Raw genomic sequence first — 23220 nt, 5'->3', positions numbered from 1 at the left:
AGGGAAATTGTGAGGTAAAAGTTTCAAAAAAGTATGTATGTATTTTGTAAACCAATATAAGTGAGGATATTATTCTATACTACATGTACAATGTGAGGACAGTATTAAAATGTTAGGACAATTTTGATGTCCTCACATTTCTATGATGTCAAGGTCACTGAAAAATCGTCCACGAATGGCTTCAATTGGGCCGTCATTTCGCACATTTTCGGCTTTTTCAAACTTAAATCGGGTCTTTGTTTTGCAAAAGTTTCACACTTCTCATGACCGATTTCTTACATTTTTAAAAAAATGTTCTCAAATTCCTCCCCCCCCCTTACTGCTGTTGATCCGCCACTGGTAGTTTTATTTTATGTCTTTTAAAGGGGCATTTCGTGATCCACAGCCTCATCCCCCACTTTTCTCAAAAAAGTTGAGATTTTTATATCACTGGAAACCTCTGGCTACATAATGTTTATGTACAAAATATTTCTTGCAGATTAATTCGTTTTGCAAAGATATCGTGAAATTTGAATTTCGTTCTGGTGCACCAGAACGAAATTACAACGCATTGTATATGGAGCAGTGTAATACACATAATCATCCATAACTCGCAAACGCAAAATCGGAATCAACTGAAATTTTGGGAATAGGTTTTTTCGTGGATATGTACTGAAAAATGTCATAAAAGAGGATGCTAGGATCACGAAATCCTCCTTTAATTAACAAATTCACTGTGACCTCAAACTTAACGTTTCAGTGCATTTTGACCTCATCGTTGCATTAATTCAGGTCAACCTAACCATAATTAATACATGTAAGTGCTACAACCTTTCACGGAAATATAATATTCTGATTTTGTTCTTTCAATTTTTTAATTAACTTGTCTGTTTAAGTGTTATTGGGTAATGATTTGAGTAATGGTAATTGAAAATGGTCTAAAGTGAACACTTAATTGTATACGAGCTAGTGACTAACCTTTACAACTAAGATATGCATGGATGTAAGCAAAGGAAATGACACGGTCAACCAGGAAATAAACCAAATGTATAAAAGTAACGTGAATATGGATGCATTTTCAGCCACTTTTATAGTGACGGTCAACATTAATCTGCATGAAAAGTTAATTTGCGATATTGTACATTCACTTAATAATATAAGGCTTTAAACATGTACGGATATCATGTTGGTTAAGATAATCCAGAGATATCTTGAAGCTTATGTCAACAGAGGTAAGGTGCCAAATTACTTATTCTGTTAACCCTAACCGCCTAAGGGCTTTTTGGCGACGGGAAGGGAAAGAAGGAAGGAATAAAGAGAGAAAAGAAAGAAAGAAGTTGTGTGCTCTGGGTGGGATTCGAACCCGAGACCCCTCGCATGCCGAAACCGTGCCTATATATCACTTAGGGCGATTGCGTCATCACACCACGTGGGATGCACGCACGAACAGCGCATATATCAAGTAGTATTTTGTAGTATACCGTCCTGTTAGGGATACGTTAACACTGTTAACCCTAACACTGTCCATGTTTTTTGGAAGGCAAAGAAGGAATGAAAAAGGAAGAGAAGATGAACATAGGAGTCACTTGGTACCCCCTGGACCTGGGACCCATCACGTGCCACGGTGCCACGCACAAGATCACTAACCGGAGGCCAAATAGGTTTGCCCGGCCGGCGATTCCGTGCGTATATAGGACGTACGGTGATTGCGTCATGGCATGCTGATGGCATGGGATGCATGCTGGCGCAGTGGTTTTCCTTGTAAGATTTTTCCTGGTTACGGTTAACAGAGGCCTGATAATGGAAAATACATGTTGATTAATAGTGATTGATATCACTATATAGTCACATTTGAAGGGTTTATTTATTCGGATAAGGTTTTATCGGTCAATTTCTTTTTTCCTGTCCGGGTTTCCTGTTACCATTCCGGGTACCATTCATTCTAGCGTGTTGAAACTGACAGGGTTTGTAATGTGTCTACATACATGTACCCCCCCCCTTACGAGCTACCTTCCACGCTGTCTTAAATAACTGTTTTCTCAAAAGAGGAATATACTGGTGAATTACCAAAACCGGACATCTTTCTTGAAACAATATCAGCACACAGTGTCGTCTCAACTCCAACCAAGCTTCTCCAGATCCATGCGTCTGTTCTCCCATTTCTGTCCAGCATTGTCCAGGCGAGCAATAGAAACAACTAACTCCTTTTTATATCACATTAATGATGGACCCAAGAAATTCAAATAAAAAAAACACATTTTTATGACATTTCCATCCACATGATCATGATGATTGCTCTTCCTGGTGTTCGTTATCCTCTACCGTTTAGTCTTCATATTGTCAGTTCCCTCATTTCATTTGCTGCTTTCAGAGGGTTCGGTAATTATTTTCTTAATTCTGCTTCACCAGCGTGGTTTTGTCTGAATATCTGACCACCGATTTTCACTCTCCCCACATGCCCAGAGCAAAGTTTCTTTCATAATTCTTTCAACATAGATTTTAAAGAGACAAGGGGACAAAATACAACCCTGTCTTACACCTCGTCAACTTTTAAACACCAATAAGCATACTTGGTTTTGGTATAATTTACTGATCAAATTAATGGGTTGAGTTAGCAAACCAACTCATTTGGGGGTTAAATTACCCCCCCCCCCCAAGCCCACTGTCCTGCACTTCCATTTTCGTTGACGTCTTCCTGACCCTGATGTGTGCAGTATGACCACGGGTGCCCCTGTATCCCCAGTACCAGGGCCATTTGACAACCAGATCCTTCCGGCAAAGGTCAGTTTCTGGAAAGCTGAACTGAACTATTAGGTTATCTGATGTAACTGATCATTTGAAGAATGAGCTCTTTATGAAACCGTGGAGCAGTTTCAGGCAAGAGCTTGGGATTATTGGAGCAGAGGTTATCTTTTGAATCCTTTTATGAGCACCGAAGCATAGTCAAGGACACTCGCGCGAATTGATAGACTTGTCGCTCGCGACAAAAGAATGTCAAAGGTCATAAACACACATTTTGTGTATTTCCGCTCCCAAGAATACGGGTGTTTTGTATGAGGCGGGATTAGGGTCAAAACTCGAAGAGCATACGGTCGAAGCTCGTCCTCGGTAAGTTGATTCCGAACTTACCGAGGGCGAGCTACGACCGTATGTTGTTGATTCCAAACTTACCGAGGACGAGCTTCGACCGTATGCTCTTCGAGTTTTGACCCTAATCCCGCCTCATAGTTTTGAGAATGAACAAAATGCCGGCCGTGATCATTGTGGTGGTATCATCCCGGGGTATCATCTCTTCCCACTTCCTGTGTCCCGGGGTACCGACATTGCTCTTATAACTCTCACAATCCTGGTGAGGATCGGAATCGCTTTGTTCACAGAACTATGAAAAACATTTGGTTGAATAAATGAACCCGTATGGGCGATAGCTCTAGGTTATAAAAGTAGAGAATTAAAAATTACTTTTTATACTTTATTCCAAATATTAGTACTGTGAAGATTAGAATAATGATGAACCATGACGAGGAATTGCTGCAGGCTGCAAAGACGGGAACAGTAGACGACTTAAAGAGATGTCTTGGCGAAGGCGCAAACGTCAACGTCACAGGTGATAATGTATGTATTGATGTGACACTTCTGGTAACATAATTTTATCGTAGAGGCTCTAAGGCATTCAAATAATATAGACAATGTTTGAATATGAGCTAATATGGAAACATAATTCAATTTGTCCTTGCATTGTATTCTGTACCGTCCCTTGCATGCATCGGGAACCAGTTTTAGGGTGCTTTGCAAAAACATGGTGTATGTGGTGATGATACTCTTTGAATCGGTATAAATCAACTGCACATGCAGTCCTTGGGCTCGGCCGGGGCTTGAACCCAGGACTCAGTGGTGCAAGGCGAGAGAATAACCGCTAGACCACTGTATAATTAGGAACAATTATTTAGAAAATGTGTAACCTCAGATTCAGGTGGTGTATGACGTGCAGTCCCTAAATTCAGTAAATTTTCATTGTCAACCGTGTAATTGAATGGGATTATTTTGAAATTTTAAAACGCTTGAAATATCACAAGCAAATAGGCCTATGTTGATAAATAATATAAATACAAGCTAAAACCGTTGGGGTTCGATAATGAACCCCACAAAACTAACCTGAGTATATGGAAAATGCCATACGGCCGGGCGGTTTCACGAGTTGCCGGCTCGATCATGTCATCCGCCGCCTGCTCAGATTCGGATGAGATCATGGTTCAAAGGTTATAATATATAAATATTTCTATTGGACTTTGGCTGCATTAACCCTGCAAACACAAAAACTTACTGCAAACTATTCTAACAACATGTTATTAAAGTGTTGACAAAATATTTGGCATATCATGTTTGCATCAAATATTTCACAATAACATTTTGCCAATATTTTTAAAATGTTATTATAGTGCGTTTTCATACAAAACGTTTTAAAAATGTTTTCACGACCTTTACATATCCCGACAATATTAATGTTATTGAAACGTGTTTATCAAAACAAAATATAACCAGTTTAAAACGTTTTTAAAAGTTTTATGTTTGCTGGGAACTCGGAAGGGGCAGGCATGACGATATAAATTGCACCATAATTGTGGATTAAGCACCGTAGAACAATGTCTATTCATGTTTTTATCCTAGCGATGTGAGGAACAAGTTGAGATTATACTGCAACATGATAGGACCATTGTTTAGGTTTAGCCCCCTCGTGGGAAACATAGGGGCATAATAGAGAATTCTAGTTTATTATATAAGGATGGTCCCACTATTAATATAGCAAAATAAGTAATACCCCAAACACACAGCGCCCCAAACACACACTTGTGAACAACAGCCGCTTCACCAACCCTGACCGTGATCACTCCAGGCGGGTTAAGATGGAAGTGTCCGACCTTTGAAAGATGCCATCCACCTCCGATCTCTGCAGCGATTACACCATGCAGGAAGTAGAAACTACTCAAAGCAGGTAAGGCACCTGGACCAGACAGTATCCACCCAGAATTCCTCCATCATGCTGGCTCTGCTGCAACCAACTGGCTATGCAAGTTCCTGTCATCCTGTATGAAACGATGCAAGATACCAAAGATTTGGCGCAAGGCAACTGTCATCGCACTGCCCAAACCTAATAAGCCAAAGGATGACCCTAAGAGCTACCGTCCAATCTCTCTACTCTGCATCCCCTACAAGCTACTGGAGCGCCTGATCCATAGGCGTATCAACCGGATTGTGGACCCACAGCTTCCTCACGAGCAGGCCGGTTTTCGTCGGGGCAGATCAACAGTGGACCAGGTCACCCTCCTCACCCAAGACATCGAAGACAGCTTTGAAGGGAACCAGAAGACTGGTGCTGTATGTAGATCTGACAGCAGCATACGACACCGTGTGGCATAGAGGCTTGATATGCAAATTCCTCAAGCTCATACCAGACAGACGGATGGTGTCCTTCATCGTGCAGCTAATCTCGAACCGCAACTTCATTCTTAAGACCAGCGACGGCCAAGTTAGCAGACCACGCAGTCTGAGGAACGGTGTGCCACAGGGCTCCGTCCTAGCACCTCTCTTATTCAACATCTACATCCATGACCTGCCCAATACCATTGCTAAGAAGTATGGATACGCAGATGACCTGGCAATCCTGAAGTCGGGCAACTCTTGGGACACAATTGAGAGAGCGCTCAGCCTAGACACCCTAGATACTTACCTCTACCAATGGCGGCTCAAGCTGAGTGTTGCTAAGACTGTCTCCTCTGCCTTCCATCTCAACAACAGGGAAGCCAACCGAGAACTCAATGTAACCATCAAGTCCAAGCGACTGAACTTCGAGGCTTGCCCCACATACCTAGGAGTGAAACTGGACAGAGCCCTCACCTACCGGCAGTACTTGGTTAATCTAAGGGACAAGGTCACAGCAAGATGCGCATTGATTCGTCACCTAGCCGGCACCAGCTGGGGAGCAAGTGCCAAGACCCTCAGATCATCAACCCTGGCCTTAGTATACGCACCAGCAGAATACTGTGCACCAGTATGGAGCAGGAGCCACCACACCCACCAGGTAGACACGGGTCTAAATGAAGCTATGCGCACTGTGTCATGATGTCTGCGACCAACTCCAACAGAACAGCTTCCGGTTTTAGCAGGAATCCCTCCTCCGGACATCAGAAGGAAAGCAGCCTCCGTGGCTATAGCACTCCGGTCTGAAGACCCAGGACACCTCCTTCATGACACCCTGTTAAGAGCTAGGAACAGTGAGGGGGAAAGCAGGAGATTGGTATCCAGGAAGCCGTTTGCTCAACAAGCAATAGCCTTGATGAAGACAACACAGCCTAACCAGACAGCCAAGGACTGGACAGCTAAGGCATGGAAAGACCAATGGCTTCAGTCTTCCTCACCACTCCAGCGCTTTGTCACAGACCCAAACAGACACCATCCCAGGCTTCAATCTACCCAGGTCTGCTTGGACAAAATTAAACCGCCTGAGAAGTGGAGTTGGACGCTTCAATGCCAACCTGTTCCAATGGGGCTTAAAGGAAAGCACAGCTTGCGAGTGCGGTAGTGAGGAACAAACAGCCGACCACATCATCTCATCCTGTCATCTCCATAGACCACCGAATGGTATCTCCGGCCTGATTGAAGTCGACGAAGCCACCAGGGACTGGTTGATGCGTACTGGGCTTGAAATTTAATGTAATTTATGTTTTGACTTTTATATCTTGTTTCTTCCTGACATACGCAAGAAGAAGAACAGCGCCATGGACTATCCCAATCCTAATAATCAAACCCAAATCCTGTCCTAAAACACAAGCTGCAAACATGGCAAAGTTTTGTGCCTAATCATAAAATGCCAAAGGCCTATCTGGTTATCATTTCCTGTATCATTTTATTTATATAGGATGAAACCCCTTTACACGTTGCCATACGTTATCAATCTGGTAATATAGCCACTGAATGCTGCAAGACTCTACTGCAGGCTGGAGCAGATAGTCTAGCTTGGACAACTAGGGTGAGTACATATGGTTCTACCTCTAAAGGTTCTTACTGGGCAGCAGCAGCGTATGCCTATGATGGCTCTTGTGTTGAAGGCACCGAATCTACCAATGTATATACGAAGATATACGAAGAGGTATATATGAAGATTTGTTTCCCAAAGGGATTAAATCCAATACAGCTGAGCTTGACAAACACATTTTTTGAATTCAGCATATCCGAATTAACCAAAATAATTGAGTTGCCAGCTTTTACGCGAACTTGCCGCTTGATGCTTAAATAAGCATATATTTCCAAAATAGAGCCAGTCTTTGTGAGCTTTCGACACGACGACTCTCCTTCCAATATCTGTGTTTGTTCAAACTGATGGAAATTGGTTATTGATCTTGGTTGTCACATGACGAGCTGGCGATGTCATGTGACAGAATTATATTCTTATTGGTATCTTGGTGTAGATTAGTCATCCAGTAAATAACATATAAGGTTAAGTTAAAACGAATTCTGGAAATAAAATGTGCAACTTACATGCGACACTTGCGTCCGGTACTCCGAACTTCATCAGGCATCTGATTGGTCACGTGACAAGCGACGGGGAAGATTTTGCAAAGCTTGGTCTCAGGCGTGTGGCAGTTAAAAGCGGAGTCCCCTTTTGTGGCTGCTCCACTCTCTCCCAAATGGCTTCCCTGACACCCCGCTCGAACCACTTTCCTTCTTTGTCGAGGATCACAATCTCCTCTGGCTATAAGAAGTGTACCGATGTTTTGCAGTGATTAAAAACTGCAGAGTTCTAGGCTTCAACACAGTCAGTTGCCGCTCAGGTTATACCATAAACCAAATTACTCTGTTGTGGGGTTTATCCTTAACGTGGACTAACCCCCCCCCGATGATATGATGATGAGTATTCTTGATCCTTTCTGACAAGCCAGAGGAGGTTGTGATCATCGACAAAGAAGAAAAGTGGTTCGAGTGGGGTGTCAGAGAAGCCATGTGGGAGAGAGTGGAGCAGTCAGCCATCAACAAAAAAGAGGGACTCCGCTTTTCTAACAAGTGGCGCCACTATGGGGGTAGGGGTGAATTTTGACATGTTTGAAAGTGTTATTGGAATAAAATTAATTTTTACGACCCTATGGAGTCATTTCGGGGTCTTTTTGAGGGTACGGTTTCAAAATACAACTTGGTAGACAACATATTTGAGTTCAGCAATACCCAAGTTAACAAAAAATAACCTGGTTGCCAACCTTTACGCAAACTTGCCGGTTGGAACACGATTTTTCCAAAATACGACCAGTCTATTATTGAACTAAGGGCTAATAGAATACTGATGTCATTTATCAAACATGTTATTATCCAGGGGAGAACTCCATTAGACTATGCTGCACGTTTTCAATCCGATAGTGCAGCCATTGAATGCTGCAAAATGTTGCTGCAGACTGGAGCCGATTTCTATGCTAAAACTAATTACAATGTGAGTATCAATACATAAGAGGATTATCCACCAAAAAATACATTTGTTAGGCCTAATATGCAAATATTAAATGGAATTACCCGCTCTGTAGCTTTCACACAGCATTTCGGGACAACTTGTCATTTCAACATTTCCCGGCAACATTTACCCTATGAACTTCCACTCTCCTGTCGGGTCTTAATAAATGAGTAGTTCATGTACACGTTTCACGGAAATGCAGTTATTTTTAAAACGTTGATAAAATGTAACAAAATACAACAAATTGTATCTGTTTTGCAATTTTTCAATTGACCCAATTGGACATTTTTGTATTGCATTGTATTGTATTGTATTCTATTCTATTCTATTGTATTGTAGTGTAGTGTATTGTATTCTATTCTATTCTAATGTATTGTATTGAGAGACAATGATGTCAAGTTTCAACTAATCATTTATCGTGTTGTAATTATTCCTCGTAGCGTTGGACTTTACACATTGTTCTACGTTGGCAATCTAGTAATGCAGCCATTGAATGCTGTGAAATGCTACTGCAGAACCGATCAGATATCCATATTGCAACAAAAGTTTTGGTGAGTAGGCCATAATTATTATTAGTAATTTTTTAGTATACAAATTTTCAGACTTTAGAATTTGCTCTGAATTCAACGTCATATCAAAACTTATTTTGAACTTTTGACTTTTTACCCTAGTATTACCTTATTTCTATACAGCTGGTTCTTTAAGAATATATTTACATTGTGAACCATTTTTCTCCAGTATTTTGCGCTGGGAGACATTCTTAGTTTAACACGACCGCTATATGCAGTGTTTACGGCTCAAGTATATACAAAGCTTTTAGACCTAAACTCGAATTCAAAGTTATAATCACTTACTGACTTGCGAGTTATTATCTTATCCGTGTCCCTACTTGTTATGATAAACATGTTATAATGTTAAACCGTTAAATTAATTTCAATTAAGCCAACAGGGCTTGATTATATTTATATCAATTCTTATTATATTTATTATGGTATTTCTGTTTCACATGATTAACTTTGAAACGTTTAACGCTCTGATAAAACATTTAATGCTCGTGTAATTTTAAACCACATAAATCAGCATTAAACATATTTTCAAAGTTACGTAAAACTTATGACCAATTGATTATTCTTACTAAACTTCAGCTAAAACATGTTAACTTAAAAATGACCCACTGTTACTTTACATTTACTTAATACATTTATTGGGCGTGGAGGGTGGGTTTTTTTTAATAGCAATTGATCTTTTGATGATAATCAAGCACGATGTGAGTCAAAAACCTATTTGGATTTGACCACCTCCAATTATGCCAAGTGATTGGTTGCATCATAGCAACGACAAAAACATTTAACAAAGCCATTATGATTGCATTAAATAAACCTTGCACCTGTTTTAACACGGGTGAACGCACATCTGAAATCACGGATGTGCTTAACTCCAAGTGGAGCAACGGCTTAACCCATAATTATTATACACAAGGGAATAAAAAACATTTATACATACGGCCAGAAAATTTTCTCTAGTTTTAATTCGACTTCGCTTAATTAAAAGCCATTATTGAATATCGCGGGGAAGTTCGCTCTAAATAAAGGTAAACGTTTTTTTCAAAGAAACGTATATGATGACATTTCAAAATATTTTTTTTAAATTATTTTACATAAAGACTCTTCGTCTTGTGTTTTCACATCTAGGGTGAGACTCCGTTACACATTGCATTACGTTATCAATCTGGGAATGCAGCCATTCAATGCTGTAAAACGCTACTAGAGGCTGGAGCTGATATTCATACTAAAACAAAAACCTCAGTGAGTAGAGAATGTTACTATAATCAAAGACAGAATTAAACAAGACTAGTTTGCGTCTGACGTCATCTGTCAATCAAACTCGGGCATGGTTTGTTTACGAGAGTCGTGATCATTGAGTTTCAAACAGGTAACGCAGCGTGTCTTATGGTTAATTTTGCACCTTCAAATATACAAACCGTTTCAAAAGTCTTAGTAATAAGAAACTTTCTTTCCTGAACAATGCTTAGAAAAGTTACTTTTTACATTGCAAAAGTTGTGTCTCTATTGGTTGTTTGCAGTCAATACAATTGAATGGCCTACTTTTGCAGAAAAATACAGTACTAATTTTTTGAGATTAAAAAAACTAGTATCTTGTTTTGCCAAATGAAACGTCGCTTAATATCCTTCGGTTGGAACTAGCAATAAAAGTCCAATTTTAATATTCGGCCAACTTTTTGTATATTTTGGAATTTTCAAAACCAAAATTTTAACACTGACCTGACAGTTTCGTATTATCTCATCATATGTATACTTTAAAATAACATTCGGTCGAAGACTACTAAATTAAAGGGATGCCATCCGAATATGACGGGACAGGATCGTAGAACCCTTTTCCCTCAATGAAAAGAGAATTATGATAATGAAATACCATGAAAACATGTAAAAGTGGAAATGTATTGATACTCTCTCTCTCTCTCTCACACACACACACCCACCCCTCGTACACCGCAGGGAGATACTCCTCTACACGTGATATGCTCCCGATACAACGATGACAACGCCGTCGGTGAGAAATTCTTTGAGGTGATAAACATGCTTATTGATGCAGGAGGTAGCCTCACAAGACCAAACAAAGTAAGACTTAAGGGCTCGGATAACCATGTTTTCGCGTATTTTTTGTAGGACCTGAGAGCACATCAGAGAGACCTTCATGACCAGATACACCAAATTGCATTTTGAATACGAGGAATGTCCTTCTAATATCTAATAATTTTGATTTTTTTTTTAGATTGGCGATTTAATACAAATTTTATGGCAAATTATTAAAAATTATATTTTTAATTTGAACAATCCTCGAAGTATTGTACAAATCTACTGATACGTACTTAAAGTGTATGTAGCTGGGATGAAAAGCCGTCCATCATCAAAATTTTGACCTTTCGTATTGAAGATATATATCCCAAAAAAAAAAAAACACCTAAAAATTTGGGTTAGCCTAATCTATTGAATTTGATTAGATTATTGTTTTATTATTGTTATTGTTATTTTTTTTTAAATTTCAGGTTGGTGAAACGGCGTTGGGTTACCTTAGTTATTTCAAGCGCTATAGAGTAAAGAAGATATGTGAGGTATGATGAAATTTAAACTACGTCTTTAACCGCCTTGATGATTAGTTTTGATTTAGACTGAGTGACTTAAATGTCTTCAGCAATTTAAATTGGTGATGAGAAGAAAATGTATTATAAAGGATATAATTGTATAGAGTATAGGTCTACACCATTCTGACTCCTATTGTGCCTCTCTACATTAGAGATATTCGTTGCATGCTAAGCTGATGTCACATGGTAGTCGAAAAGTAGACACAGTGAAGGTATTTTTGTGCGGAGATCCGGCAGCAGGAAAAACAACACTCAAAGAAACATTGACAAAGGTACGATTAAATTATGTTTTACAAGCCCAATAATGTCCCCCATGCAACTTTCTTAAGTATTGAAAGTTATGTTGTTCATTCATGTATGGCCCATGTCCTTCACGTTTTAGACGTTTCATCTTTAGATCGGACTTCATCAGTAATGTGCTGATCTAGCCCCTGCACAGTACCAGTCCTCTGGTTGATTGGGAAGGGGCCACAATCATTGACTACAAACTCGTGCAAGCAAGCTGAATAGATTGTTTGCTGCCATGCCAGTCAGTTGCCAGAGGAGGTACAGGGGCTAGATCGGCGCATTACTGATGAAGTCCGTCCGATCGGAAACGCCAAAAACGTCAGTAAGTTATTGGACTTGTAAAACAGAATTTACCAACAGTATTATTCTAGGACTTAGACCATACATGAATGAACGCCTAAATAGGGAACAACGTAACTTTATATCATGGCTATGAAAAAGGCCTATGGCCGAAAGCTCGCCCAATTTTATATACTTCACGGTAGTTTCCTACTTTTTACTTTTGTATTCAACAACGTAACTTTCACTACTTAAGAAGCCTTTAAAACATGTGGCATAGGAAAAGCTTAAAAAGTAGCGTAAAGAAATTTTCCAGTTCGAACCAAATGCGACCTATTCGATTAAAATTAAATACTTTTTGTTAATATAATGCCATAATCACGTTGTCTCCACGTATAAAGCACATGGTTAAAACGTGGTTTAAAAGTCATGAACTGACCCAGATACAACGTCATCTACGGACGTCGTTAGTACGCAAATTTATGACTTTGTTTCGACGTACAAAGTACGTTATTACAACGCCGTGTAAATGTCATGGTCTGACCCCGATACAACGTAATCTACGGACGTCGTAATTACGTTAATTTGTGAACTCGTATTCGTGTTGTGATTTTCGGACGTTGATATAACGTCATAGTGATGTTGTTTCGACGTTCACAACTTGACGTCGAAACAACGTCATAATGACGTTACGGTAACGTTCAGGAATAACGTTTTCACGACACGAATACGAGTTCACAGATTTACGTAATTACAACGTCCATATATTACGTTTGTACGACTTTATATAACTTTAAGACAACGTTGTAACAACGAAAAATTGTTAGCTGGGATAGTCCTTATAATAACGGTGGTCCGCCTTGGTGAGTAAATGACAACAAACAGCTGCAAACCAGTGAAAAATACCCCAAAACTCGGTCAGTGGAGCTCCGCTCGTACATGTCAATAGCTTCATTATCGATTGGATTAGTCGTCCGTAGCGGACAATTTGGTCGCTCATTGGATCAATATTATCAGGTGGTAATAAATTTGCATTGGACAATAATGCTTTAGTACTGCATATATCGGTTTAATCTTCAATAAGCGGGTTTATGGCTGGAAAGGTCACGGTGAATTTGCCGTGGACGACACTGCACTATGGTGATATGGGAGAGGTCCGAGTTTAACTGCAGGGAAGGAGGAAAACCGTATCCGGAGCAGTTAAAACGTGCGAGGATCGGTTAACAATGCTCACTTAACTGCACTACGGGGTATCGAGCTTGGGCCGCAGTGGTGAGAATCGAGTGCTTCGACTACTATACCAACCCGTACTAACACTGACTAATAGTAAAGTAGTTGTCTTGCTGATTATTTTCTTCTTCATTTTCTATAACTTTTGATTCTTTGCTAAACAGTCAATCGTCACTTATTGGCTGCCATTCATCAAGGCTACTCGTGACCGCACAAACAAACCTCGTGTTCTCCTAGTAGGAATTAATACAACAAGAGTTGTTTGAAAGATCACCTGGAACCGACGTGAGAGTAAAGTTCATCAGTCAACGGTCGCTGAAGACAAGCAAGAGTCTCACAAATACAATCACCCACAGCAGAGAAAGCTTAATAAAAGCAGAAATGGAGAGTGGTTTCATCGTTTGCGAAAGCAGACCAGAGGAGATATCCAATATCCTCTTCCAAGGTCACGATAAGATGTTCTTGAAAGAATTTGGTTCGGAATGTCGATACGAGTGGCTCCCTGTTGAAATCATGGAAAGGTGCTTTGGACGACTAGATAGACTGGATGATTGGATGGAAGACTATCGATCTGTAGGCAAAGCACTTGGCATCCAGAAACACCAGATAGGTCAAGTTGCGGATGATAGCAATGCTCAAAAAGAATCAGTGACAAACAACGTAATCAAAAGATGGTGCCAAATCAAGAATAGGAAGATGACAATTGGTATGCTGCACACGCTTTTGACTCACCTGAGTCTTAACAGCAATGTAGACGCATTGGTAGCCATAGAAGAGGTGCTGCAAATGTATCCAGACAAGGTAAACCAATCAATATAGTTTTTTTTATAAATACAGTTGCTTAATCGAATTTTTGTTGCTATGAAGGACCTGGTAAAATATACATTGTTTAATAAAAAGGCAAGGCCGTATTACAAAGGTTCAGACAGCTTGAATTGCTTTAGCAATTTTTAATCATAATTGCTTTAGCAACTTGCTTTAGTAATTTTTAATCATGACTGGTTTTATTTTTGTTGCATTGTTCTTTTTTCCTCCTTACAGCGTCAAATCGATTCGGAAAAACCTTCAATTACAATAGGTGAGTTAAGTTTAAGGCAAAGGCCAGGAGACGAAGATATCAAATAAAACATTCATTGTTAAAGAAAAAGTAGTTTCTTTGAATAAAACTGTGTAGACTCTCATTTATCTGGGTATGTTGAAATTAAGATTTAATTTAAATCTGGTCAACCAGACATACCTATTTTTACGGACGAACCGACGTTGCGACTGACACCTTCAGTCTTCAGCTGGGTTGTGATTCAAATGACCTTGAGTACACTTCCGGTATTGATGACAATCGACGAGGAATGTCCACACTTCATGAGCGGATAGCACACTTCATGAGCGGACAGCCTTATCGCCTAATCAATTATGGGACTTTTACTTAGTCTCTGTTTGGATAACACCTATTTTACATACTGCGGCAAAATAATGTTACCAACAATGTTGGCTCGCCTGTTTCATCGATAATTTCTAACATGTATATGGTAAGATTTGAAAGCATTGCTTTGTCAACGTTTCCCGGTACAACGCCCTCTAGATGGTATCGTTATGTGGACGATACATTCATCATAATTAAATCCAATAAACTTGACAGGTTTTTCAACCACATCAATCAAATTGATCCTCATATCAAGTTCACGCAGGAAGGATTGTCAGACAATAAACTCGCTTTTCTCGACTGTTTAGTGTCCGTGGAAGTTGATCGCTCTCTTACTGTGTCTGTTTATCGAAAACAGACACACACGGACCAGTACCTACAATTCGGTTCTAATCACCCGCTAATTCAGAAACTCGGCGTGGTCAATACTTTGTTCCATAGAGCTGATTCCATCATTACCAAGGACTCAGACAAGATCACGGAATATCAACATCTGCGCAAAGCTCTGGGTAACTGTGGTTACCAGGACTGGGCTATAAACAAGGCCCTGAACAAGGATAACACCAAAACCACTGCCACGAGCACGAATCAGACGGGGAGAACTACAAGTATCAATACCCCATATCACGGTCAGACTTGGGGAGAACTACAAGTATCAATATCCCATATCACGAACGCCAGTCCTTAGTGCATCCCAAGGACAAGCAGCTCAAGGGTAGGATCAGTGGAGTGGTCTACGGGATACGCTGTTCGGGTGAGCAAGCAAGGACTCCTACATAGGACAAACCGCCCAACCTCTTCATAATCGCATGCTACAACACCGCAGAGCTAGCTCAGATGGAAACGACTCAGCGGTTTTTCTACATCTGAAAGCCGGCGGACACCACTTTGACACCAAGCAAGGATGTCCGTATTTTAGACCGTGAGCAGCGTTGGTTTGAGCGTGAAAGAGGGTGTGAAAGAGGCTATCTGGGTGAGAGCGGAGCAACCATCTCTCAACCGTGGAGGAGGCGTCCGGGCCAAGCTGTCACACGGCTGGGACCGAATCATAAAGGACATTCCTTGTCGATTGTCATCAATACCGGAAGTGTCCGGTACTCAAGGTCATTTGCATCACAACCCAGCTGAAGACTGAAGGTTTCAGTCGCAACGTCGGTTCGTCCGTCAAAATAGGTATGTCTGGTTAAATCTTAGTTTCTTTGAATATTATTATTGGTTATTGTATATAAAATTTTATATAGTGGTGACTTTGGCTTACTATTTCATGTTGTTGCTTTTCAGCTATCTCTGAATTCCTTCTGAGATGGCGACTAGTTCTAAAGCGTTGATGGCAACTGCTCAAAACAGACATGGATCCGAGCTTGTTGACGTCACGTCTGTTCTACTTACCTCCAGAGGACTGTCTTATCTTCGAGGGAATAAGTGCTTCAGATGTGCAGCAACGTATCAAAAATGTCAACGCACTTCTATTGTTGCTCTTACAAAGAGACGAAGAGGATTGGCCGAATGATCTCCTAGACGGGTTGAAAGAGACAGGACAGCATCCTCTAGCCCAGGAATTACTGGAAGAATACGAGATGGTTATTCAGGAACGAGAGAGACGGCAGGAACAGAGAGGAGCAAAGGGCCACGAACCATACACGTCATTATGTGAAGTATGTAGAACGCCCCCGGTGGGGTGTGTCTGTTTGTGGGTGAGCGGTTGATTGGGGTGTTTAGACGTGGATGTGCCCGCGTGTGTGTGGTGCATTGGCCTTGATATCATTCCGCGGACTCAAACATAACAACACTAGGACCTCAAAATTTCCGAGTACCCAAATATGGGTCCTCGGAATATTGAATATCCGCATGAATATAGTATATAACCCCCTTCTGGTTCGTCTTACAAGTGATATTTTTTAATCCAGGAAATCAGTGTGCATACGTCCAAGGTTGGCAGATATTCCGGCGGTCATGCAGGGCACCCATTTAATGTTTCTACAATACGAACACTAAACCCTCAATGGGTGGGTGGAGGTGTCACGTGTGTTGTCCGCCCTTCTCAATGGGAGGTGTGCAGGTATTGGATGTTTGTTGAATTCGGTATACATTGTACACTCCTATAGAAGGTTAAAAGTGAACTAATATCGCATCTTGAGTACACTGATCGATCTATTAATTTATCAAAATTGCACAAAACAGGACCCGCACGATTTGAGGATGCACGAAGAAGATTACTTTGAAGAGAAATGTTCTTCAGTGGAATATAGTTGTGACGGAAAGCACAAACTTGTGACCTGAAACAGTCTGTTGAAGAAGGAAGTCTTCATGTAACTGTTAATAACACTCAGCATGATGCAGTCATGTCTACAGTAGAATTCACCATGACCTTTGCAGGACTTAAACCCCATTAAAAGCTATTAAACCAAGATAACACTCATTGAAAACATCTCAACTATGTTAAATCAGATATAAGATCAGAGATGGCAATGGCCTATACTTCTAACATACACTATTTGTAGAGGTCACACCTCAATGGTGAGAGCACTGTGTATTGTGTATAGGAAAACGGACAGTAACTGCAGCACGGCTGCATGGCTGTACATAATTGAATGATAGGATAGGAGTTCATTATTAATTCTCAGAGGAGGCAAAATGACCAGATGTCATTTGACGTCGCGCCGATGCGTACATCGTTTAGCGAACATCGTTAATGCGCATTGCAAGTCGGCGAGACGTCAAATGACGGCCACTCGGGTCTAACCGCAAGGAATTATGGGATTTACCAAAAAGGTCAATAGTCCGAAAACAAAACACCCTTGCTTTGACCCGGAATTCATTTGGGCTGCACAAAACGCGGACCGATTCATTGGAGTGCTTTCATGAGTTGTAGATCTTAGAAAGAACGATACCCAAAGAGCTAGAATCCCCGAGTTTGATCACAAAGGATACCGTGATGGAGACACATTTTTCCACTTTTAGCCATTTACCTAAATAAAAAAAACCTTTAAAGGGTTAAGGGGTGGGGTATGAACGTTTGGACAGTATTTATTGTGGGACATTAGAGCACATCGGACATATCGAATTCCATTCTGAATACGAAGAATGTCCTTCTGATATCAAATAATTTTGATTTTTGAAATTCGCAATTTAATACACATTTTATGGCAAATCATTAAAAATTGATATTTTGATATTTAACAGTATTTTTTTGAGTTGTATTTATACTATCATGCTAGGCCTTACTACTATTTTGTGCAATCAGTTTCCATATTGAATTATTTGTATTTGACATTAAATGAATTATTTAGTTTGTATTTGGTGCAATCAATAGTTTTGAATAATATTAATGTTTTATAGCTATGCTGGTTCATAGGTTGATTTTTGTAGTGTTTTATCTTTTAAGTAGTTTAAATGCTTATTGGGTCCCCATATTATTTGATCCTTTATTCTATATGCTTTGCCTATGTATGTAGTATTAATAGTATTTTAAACATGTTGTAAAGTTACATTGTAATTTGATTTATTTTGTAAGCATTGTATTTATCTAAATTTGCAATATTATTGTGTATTTGAATGTATGTAGTATTTTAAACCTTAATAATTATGTTATATAAATGTTGTATTGATCCCTGGGCCTCAAGGAAGAACAGATGATTAATTGTGTTTTCAACTGATTGAGTGTCCCAGGTTAAAGAAGAAATAAAACAAACAAACAAACAAACAAACTCGAAGTAAACTTTATAAATCTGATGATTTATACTTAAAGTGTATGTAGATGGGATGAAAAGCCGACGATCAATTGAAAATGTTGACCTTTCGTATTGAATATATGGATTTTTTTTTCCAAAAACACACACACAAAAAAAGGTCTTTTGGGGAAAAAAATTCATATCTTCAATATGAAAGGTCAAAATTTTCAATTGACCGTCGGCTTTTCCTCTCAGCTACATACACTATAAGAATATATCATTAGATTTATATAATTTACTTCGAGGACTGTTATATATCAAAAATTTGAAAAATATCAAATTTTTATAATTTGTCATAAAATTTGTATTATATTGTGATTCAGAAAGACATGCTTCGTATTCAGAATGCAATTCGATAGGTCTGAGGTGCTCTCATGTTCCACAAAAAATACTGTCGAAACGCTCAAAACGCTCATTCCAGATCCCTTAAGGTTACACTAAAGAGACGTATCGAAAAACGTATAAAAGACGTATAAAGTTGTTCTCTAAAACAGAGTTTTCTCAGTAATCAAATATCGCAGCGAGTGAAATGTTGGTGCATTGGATGTAGCTTAACATTTTTGTGTGTGTTATATATAAATTATTAGAATAAATTTGAAAATCCTTCGTTTAAAGCATTTTTACCCACCATGTTCACAAGATCAAAAACACGTTCCATGAGGTTTTTTTCAAATGTGCGCTCCGTATAAATCCACACCGAGCGATTCATTTTTCATATAAACTTTTTCGTATTGTATTACAAATCGAGCAAAGAAATAATGTTGCCATGGGGAAGAACCAAATACAGTACCGATTAAATTTTAAACGCCCGTTTTGGGGGAAAATTTTGGAGAAATTGCTTGTAAAAAGCTGGTTTGTGTAATTATCGATATCTTGATTACGAGACGTTAATTTAGACATCTGAATACCTACATTATTTCTCAACATTCTGCCAATTGCTATTCCATTTGATTTTCACTCCAAATTGAAGCTAGTTTTGCAAAAACGAGGTTTTCCTCCATCAGTTCGTTCAAAATTTCAGCGCCGACATGCGTGTTTATTCTAAAGCCATAATGCGGACGCGATTGTAATCATGTAATTGCTATCATGTTATAGTTATATCATCCGCTTTGAGAACAGTCAATAGCGTAAGTTGATCTATGGTGGAGTGGATAGAGCGTTGGACTGGGAATCTAATATGAACTATTTTTGTGGGTTCGAGTCTCCGTGTGGCTGAATTTTCTTTTCTGTCTCTTTTCTCATTTTTACTTCCTTTCTTTCCTCTTTTCTTTCTCCTTTTCTTTTTTCATTTCTTTTTTTTTTTTCTTTTTTTTTTTTTTTTTTTTTTTTTTTTTTCTCTCTCTTTCTTTTTTTCACTATTTCTTTATTCTTTCTTGCTCCTTTCTTTTTAGTTTTATTTGATTGATTCGCTGAGTGCAGTGAATCGTGATTGATTGTTTTTCACTTTATATAATTCAGAAATTTGTAGGCCTGCTAAGTCTGTCTTGTTGATTTTCATCCCAAATTCGATTTACAAATAATTGCTTTTTGATATTGTTGTTGTTGCCTACCCTTACATTGTTATCAGGGGAATAGCAGCATTGATTTCATCAAAGATATCAAGGATATAAATTCATAATTCATAAATTTATAAAATCCTTGTGAAAATTGCCGAAAACGGCTTGTGCCACCCCCAGGGGCGGATTTAGGGGGGGGGGCAGCCGGCGCGCCCCCTCTATTTTTTGACTAGCAAAGGGCGCCGGTAACTTAAAAATACAAAAATTGTAAGAAAAAAAAAAAAAAAAGGAACAAATTCGGCCATGAACAGCAAACAATGGACCAAAACCGTTGAGTTTTCGAGGGGGTAACCCCCTTTAACACATTTTTTCGTCGTCGACCAAAAGGCGCCCCCTTTATCAAAAATTCCTGGATCCGACCCTGCCCCCCCCCCGGCATCCGAGCTCCGGGCACGAGCTAAGCCAAGTTTCATAGCCTTTTCATGTTTGACCGTGGATCGATATTCTATTGTAAGTAGGCCTACGTCCCGGTGCGCTTGTTCATTTTCTGCATGGCTGTTTCTGTTATGAACTTACGCCCTCTGAAATCAAGCGCATGAAAAACTCTCGGCTAACCTTAAGGGGGTACTACACCCCTGTCGATAAATTTGTGACTATTTTTGCATTTTTCTCAAAAACTAATAACACACTGGTAACAAAAAGTTATGTATATTATAGGGCAAGGAATCCAATTATTACAGTGGAATTTCAGTGACTCGGAAGACAAGCGGTTCGTTATTTATGATAAGAAATGAGGTACCGCTAGGATGTACCTCATTTCCTATCATATAAACTGAACCGCTTGTCTTGAGTCACTGAAATTTCAGTATAGTAAACATGTTGAATGTTTAGAATCTAAATACTCTCATATGTTAACTCTTTGTGTTTATGTGTTTACTTTTGTATTTACTTTGGTGTTTAGGTGTCCTATACCTTTACTGTGTGAATGAAAAATTAAACACCTTGCAGTGTTTAAAAAGTGTTAAACCCTAAACACTTGGATTTACAGTGTATGTTTTATACGAAATGTTAGGTATTAAATAGGTTTGTGTTATATAAACCCGGCTTGAAGTGGAAGTAAATAAGCTATACTGTAAGAACACTTTTTAGTAAAGCACTTGAACACAGAAATTGTACTTCGTATGATTTTATTTGGTGGAAAAATATAACGTTCATATGTACATATAACAATATTAGTTAGGGACCGTTCGCAAACACTTGTTGGGGGGGGGGCTGATGCAAAAAAATATTCGTCACAAAAAATTTTCGGGGCCCCTTTTGAGATCTCAAAGATTTCAGCCCCCCCCCCCCCTATTTTTGACATGAAAATTATGGGTCAACCCCATAGAAAAGCAAATAAACTCAATTTTCCCAGGAAAATTTGTGGTCATTTTTTAGGGTCAAAAATTTAAGGCTCCTTTTGCATCAGCCCCCTAACAAGTGTTTGTGAACGGTCCTTACTTGCAAAAATAAGTCTGCGTTGAACTAGTCTCAGGTTGAAAGATTACATGAAATCTGGTTTGGCAGATGAATGTCACTATGGCCATTATGTAACTCGGTTATAAAAGACATACCATTATATTTTTAGGGTAACATAAAATTGTAATCTGTCAAGTCAAGAGTTTGCTCCTAAATTGCACACAAAAGACACCCTATATTTGGTAAGGCCCCGTCAAGTTTCACCACGGACACTAGTCAGTTTGTAAAATGGCATGTTGTTTCGTTTTTAATAGTGCAAACTCTTTCTGAATTCACGGAATAACTCCCTGCACCATTTCCTGAAGCTCTCACCATACACGAAGAGCAATCGTGTCACATATTATACGCCAGTCACGTAATTGGTATACCCCCTGTGCCATTTCCTGAAGCCCTCACCATAAACGAATGTCACTATGGCCATTACGTAACTCGGAAGACCTGCCGAAGTTATAAAAGACATACCATTATATTTTTAGGGAAACATAAAATTGTAATCTGGCAAGTCAAGAGTTTGCTCCTGTACACACAAAAGACACCCTATATTTGGTAATACCCCGTCAAGTTTCACTAAGGACACTTAGTCAGTTTGTAAAATGGCGTGTTGTTTCGCTTTTAATAGTGCAAACTTTTTCAATTCACGGAATAATATAGTATAACCCCTTCAAAATCTGATGGTCAATCCTTACACGCCTAGTTGGCCTCCACTTCAGACAGTTCATCATACATACTACAAACCGGCGAACCCTTGCACAGACGGTTACGGTTCGCTATCTCTAAGGTTCGCTATCTCTAAGGTTCGCTGTCTCTAAGGTTCGTTATCACTAATTACGAAAAAGGTTCGCTATACCTAAGGTTCGATATCACTAATTTTGAAAAAGGTTCGGTATTTCTAAGGTTCGATATCACTAATTTTAAATAAGGTTCGCTATCTCTAATTTTAAATAAGGTCCGCTATCACTAATTTATTGAAGGTTCGCTATCTCTAAGGTTCGCTATCACTAATTAGTGATAGCGGACCTTATTCAAAATTAGTGATAGCGAACCTTATTTATAATTAGTGATATCGAACCTTAGAACTAGCGAACCTTATTCTAAATTAGTGATATCGAACCTTAGAAGTAGCGGACCTTTTTTTAAGTATAGCGAACCCTTTTCTCTATTAGAGATAGCGGGATTCTGATCTCCATAGACTTTACACGTTAGTGATAGCGAACCTTAGAGATAGCGAACCTTAGAGATAGCGGACCTTAGAGATAGCGGGATGTCACCGCACAGACTGTTAGACAGACTAACTATGTTTAATCTCTTTTTCAGTCATGTACTGCCATACAAAACAAATTCATAACAAATACAGAGTGTACATGCGCCTAACCTACAATTTTTTAAGGTACCCGATCGTATTTAAAGCTCGATTATCGCATGTATTGTGAATGGTGTATCAACAAAAGTTGGGGCATATGACCAAATCGTATATATGCATGGTATGCAAGTCAATTCGGTGAAATTAAATAGGGAAGTCGGGGGCGCTGCTTCAAAAACCAAACAAAACTGCAGTGCATGCCTACTTCTAATTCTATTACCTCCACGACCCATTATTCAAAATCGCGCACTGTGATTTGTTGAAA

At 39.3% G+C, this 23220-nt stretch overlaps 2 protein-coding genes across 2 annotated transcripts; both read left to right on the top strand.

Moving 5' to 3' along the window:
- Positions 1–717: 717 nt before the first annotated feature.
- Positions 718–10314, top strand: LOC140154169 (uncharacterized). Its single transcript, XM_072176777.1, has 6 exons — positions 718–1211; positions 3465–3591; positions 6893–7003; positions 8339–8452; positions 8911–9021; positions 10162–10314. Exons 2-6 carry the CDS (start codon positions 3484–3486, stop codon positions 10312–10314), a joined length of 597 nt encoding a protein of 198 aa, XP_072032878.1. The 5' UTR covers positions 718–1211; positions 3465–3483.
- Positions 10315–13676: 3362 nt separating this feature from the next.
- LOC140154943 (uncharacterized) lies at positions 13677–17935 on the top strand. Its single transcript, XM_072177605.1, has 3 exons — positions 13677–14231; positions 14472–14508; positions 16132–17935. Exons 1-3 carry the CDS (start codon positions 13812–13814, stop codon positions 16176–16178), a joined length of 504 nt encoding a protein of 167 aa, XP_072033706.1. The 5' UTR covers positions 13677–13811; the 3' UTR covers positions 16179–17935.
- The last annotated feature ends 5285 nt before the right edge of the window (positions 17936–23220 follow it).

The sequence above is a fragment of the Amphiura filiformis genome, chromosome 6, assembly GCF_039555335.1.
Source record: "Amphiura filiformis chromosome 6, Afil_fr2py, whole genome shotgun sequence".
NCBI classification, from domain to species: domain Eukaryota; kingdom Metazoa; phylum Echinodermata; class Ophiuroidea; order Amphilepidida; family Amphiuridae; genus Amphiura; species Amphiura filiformis.
Note: the sequence above shows the minus strand (reverse complement) of the source record. Positions and strands in the feature narration are given on the sequence as shown.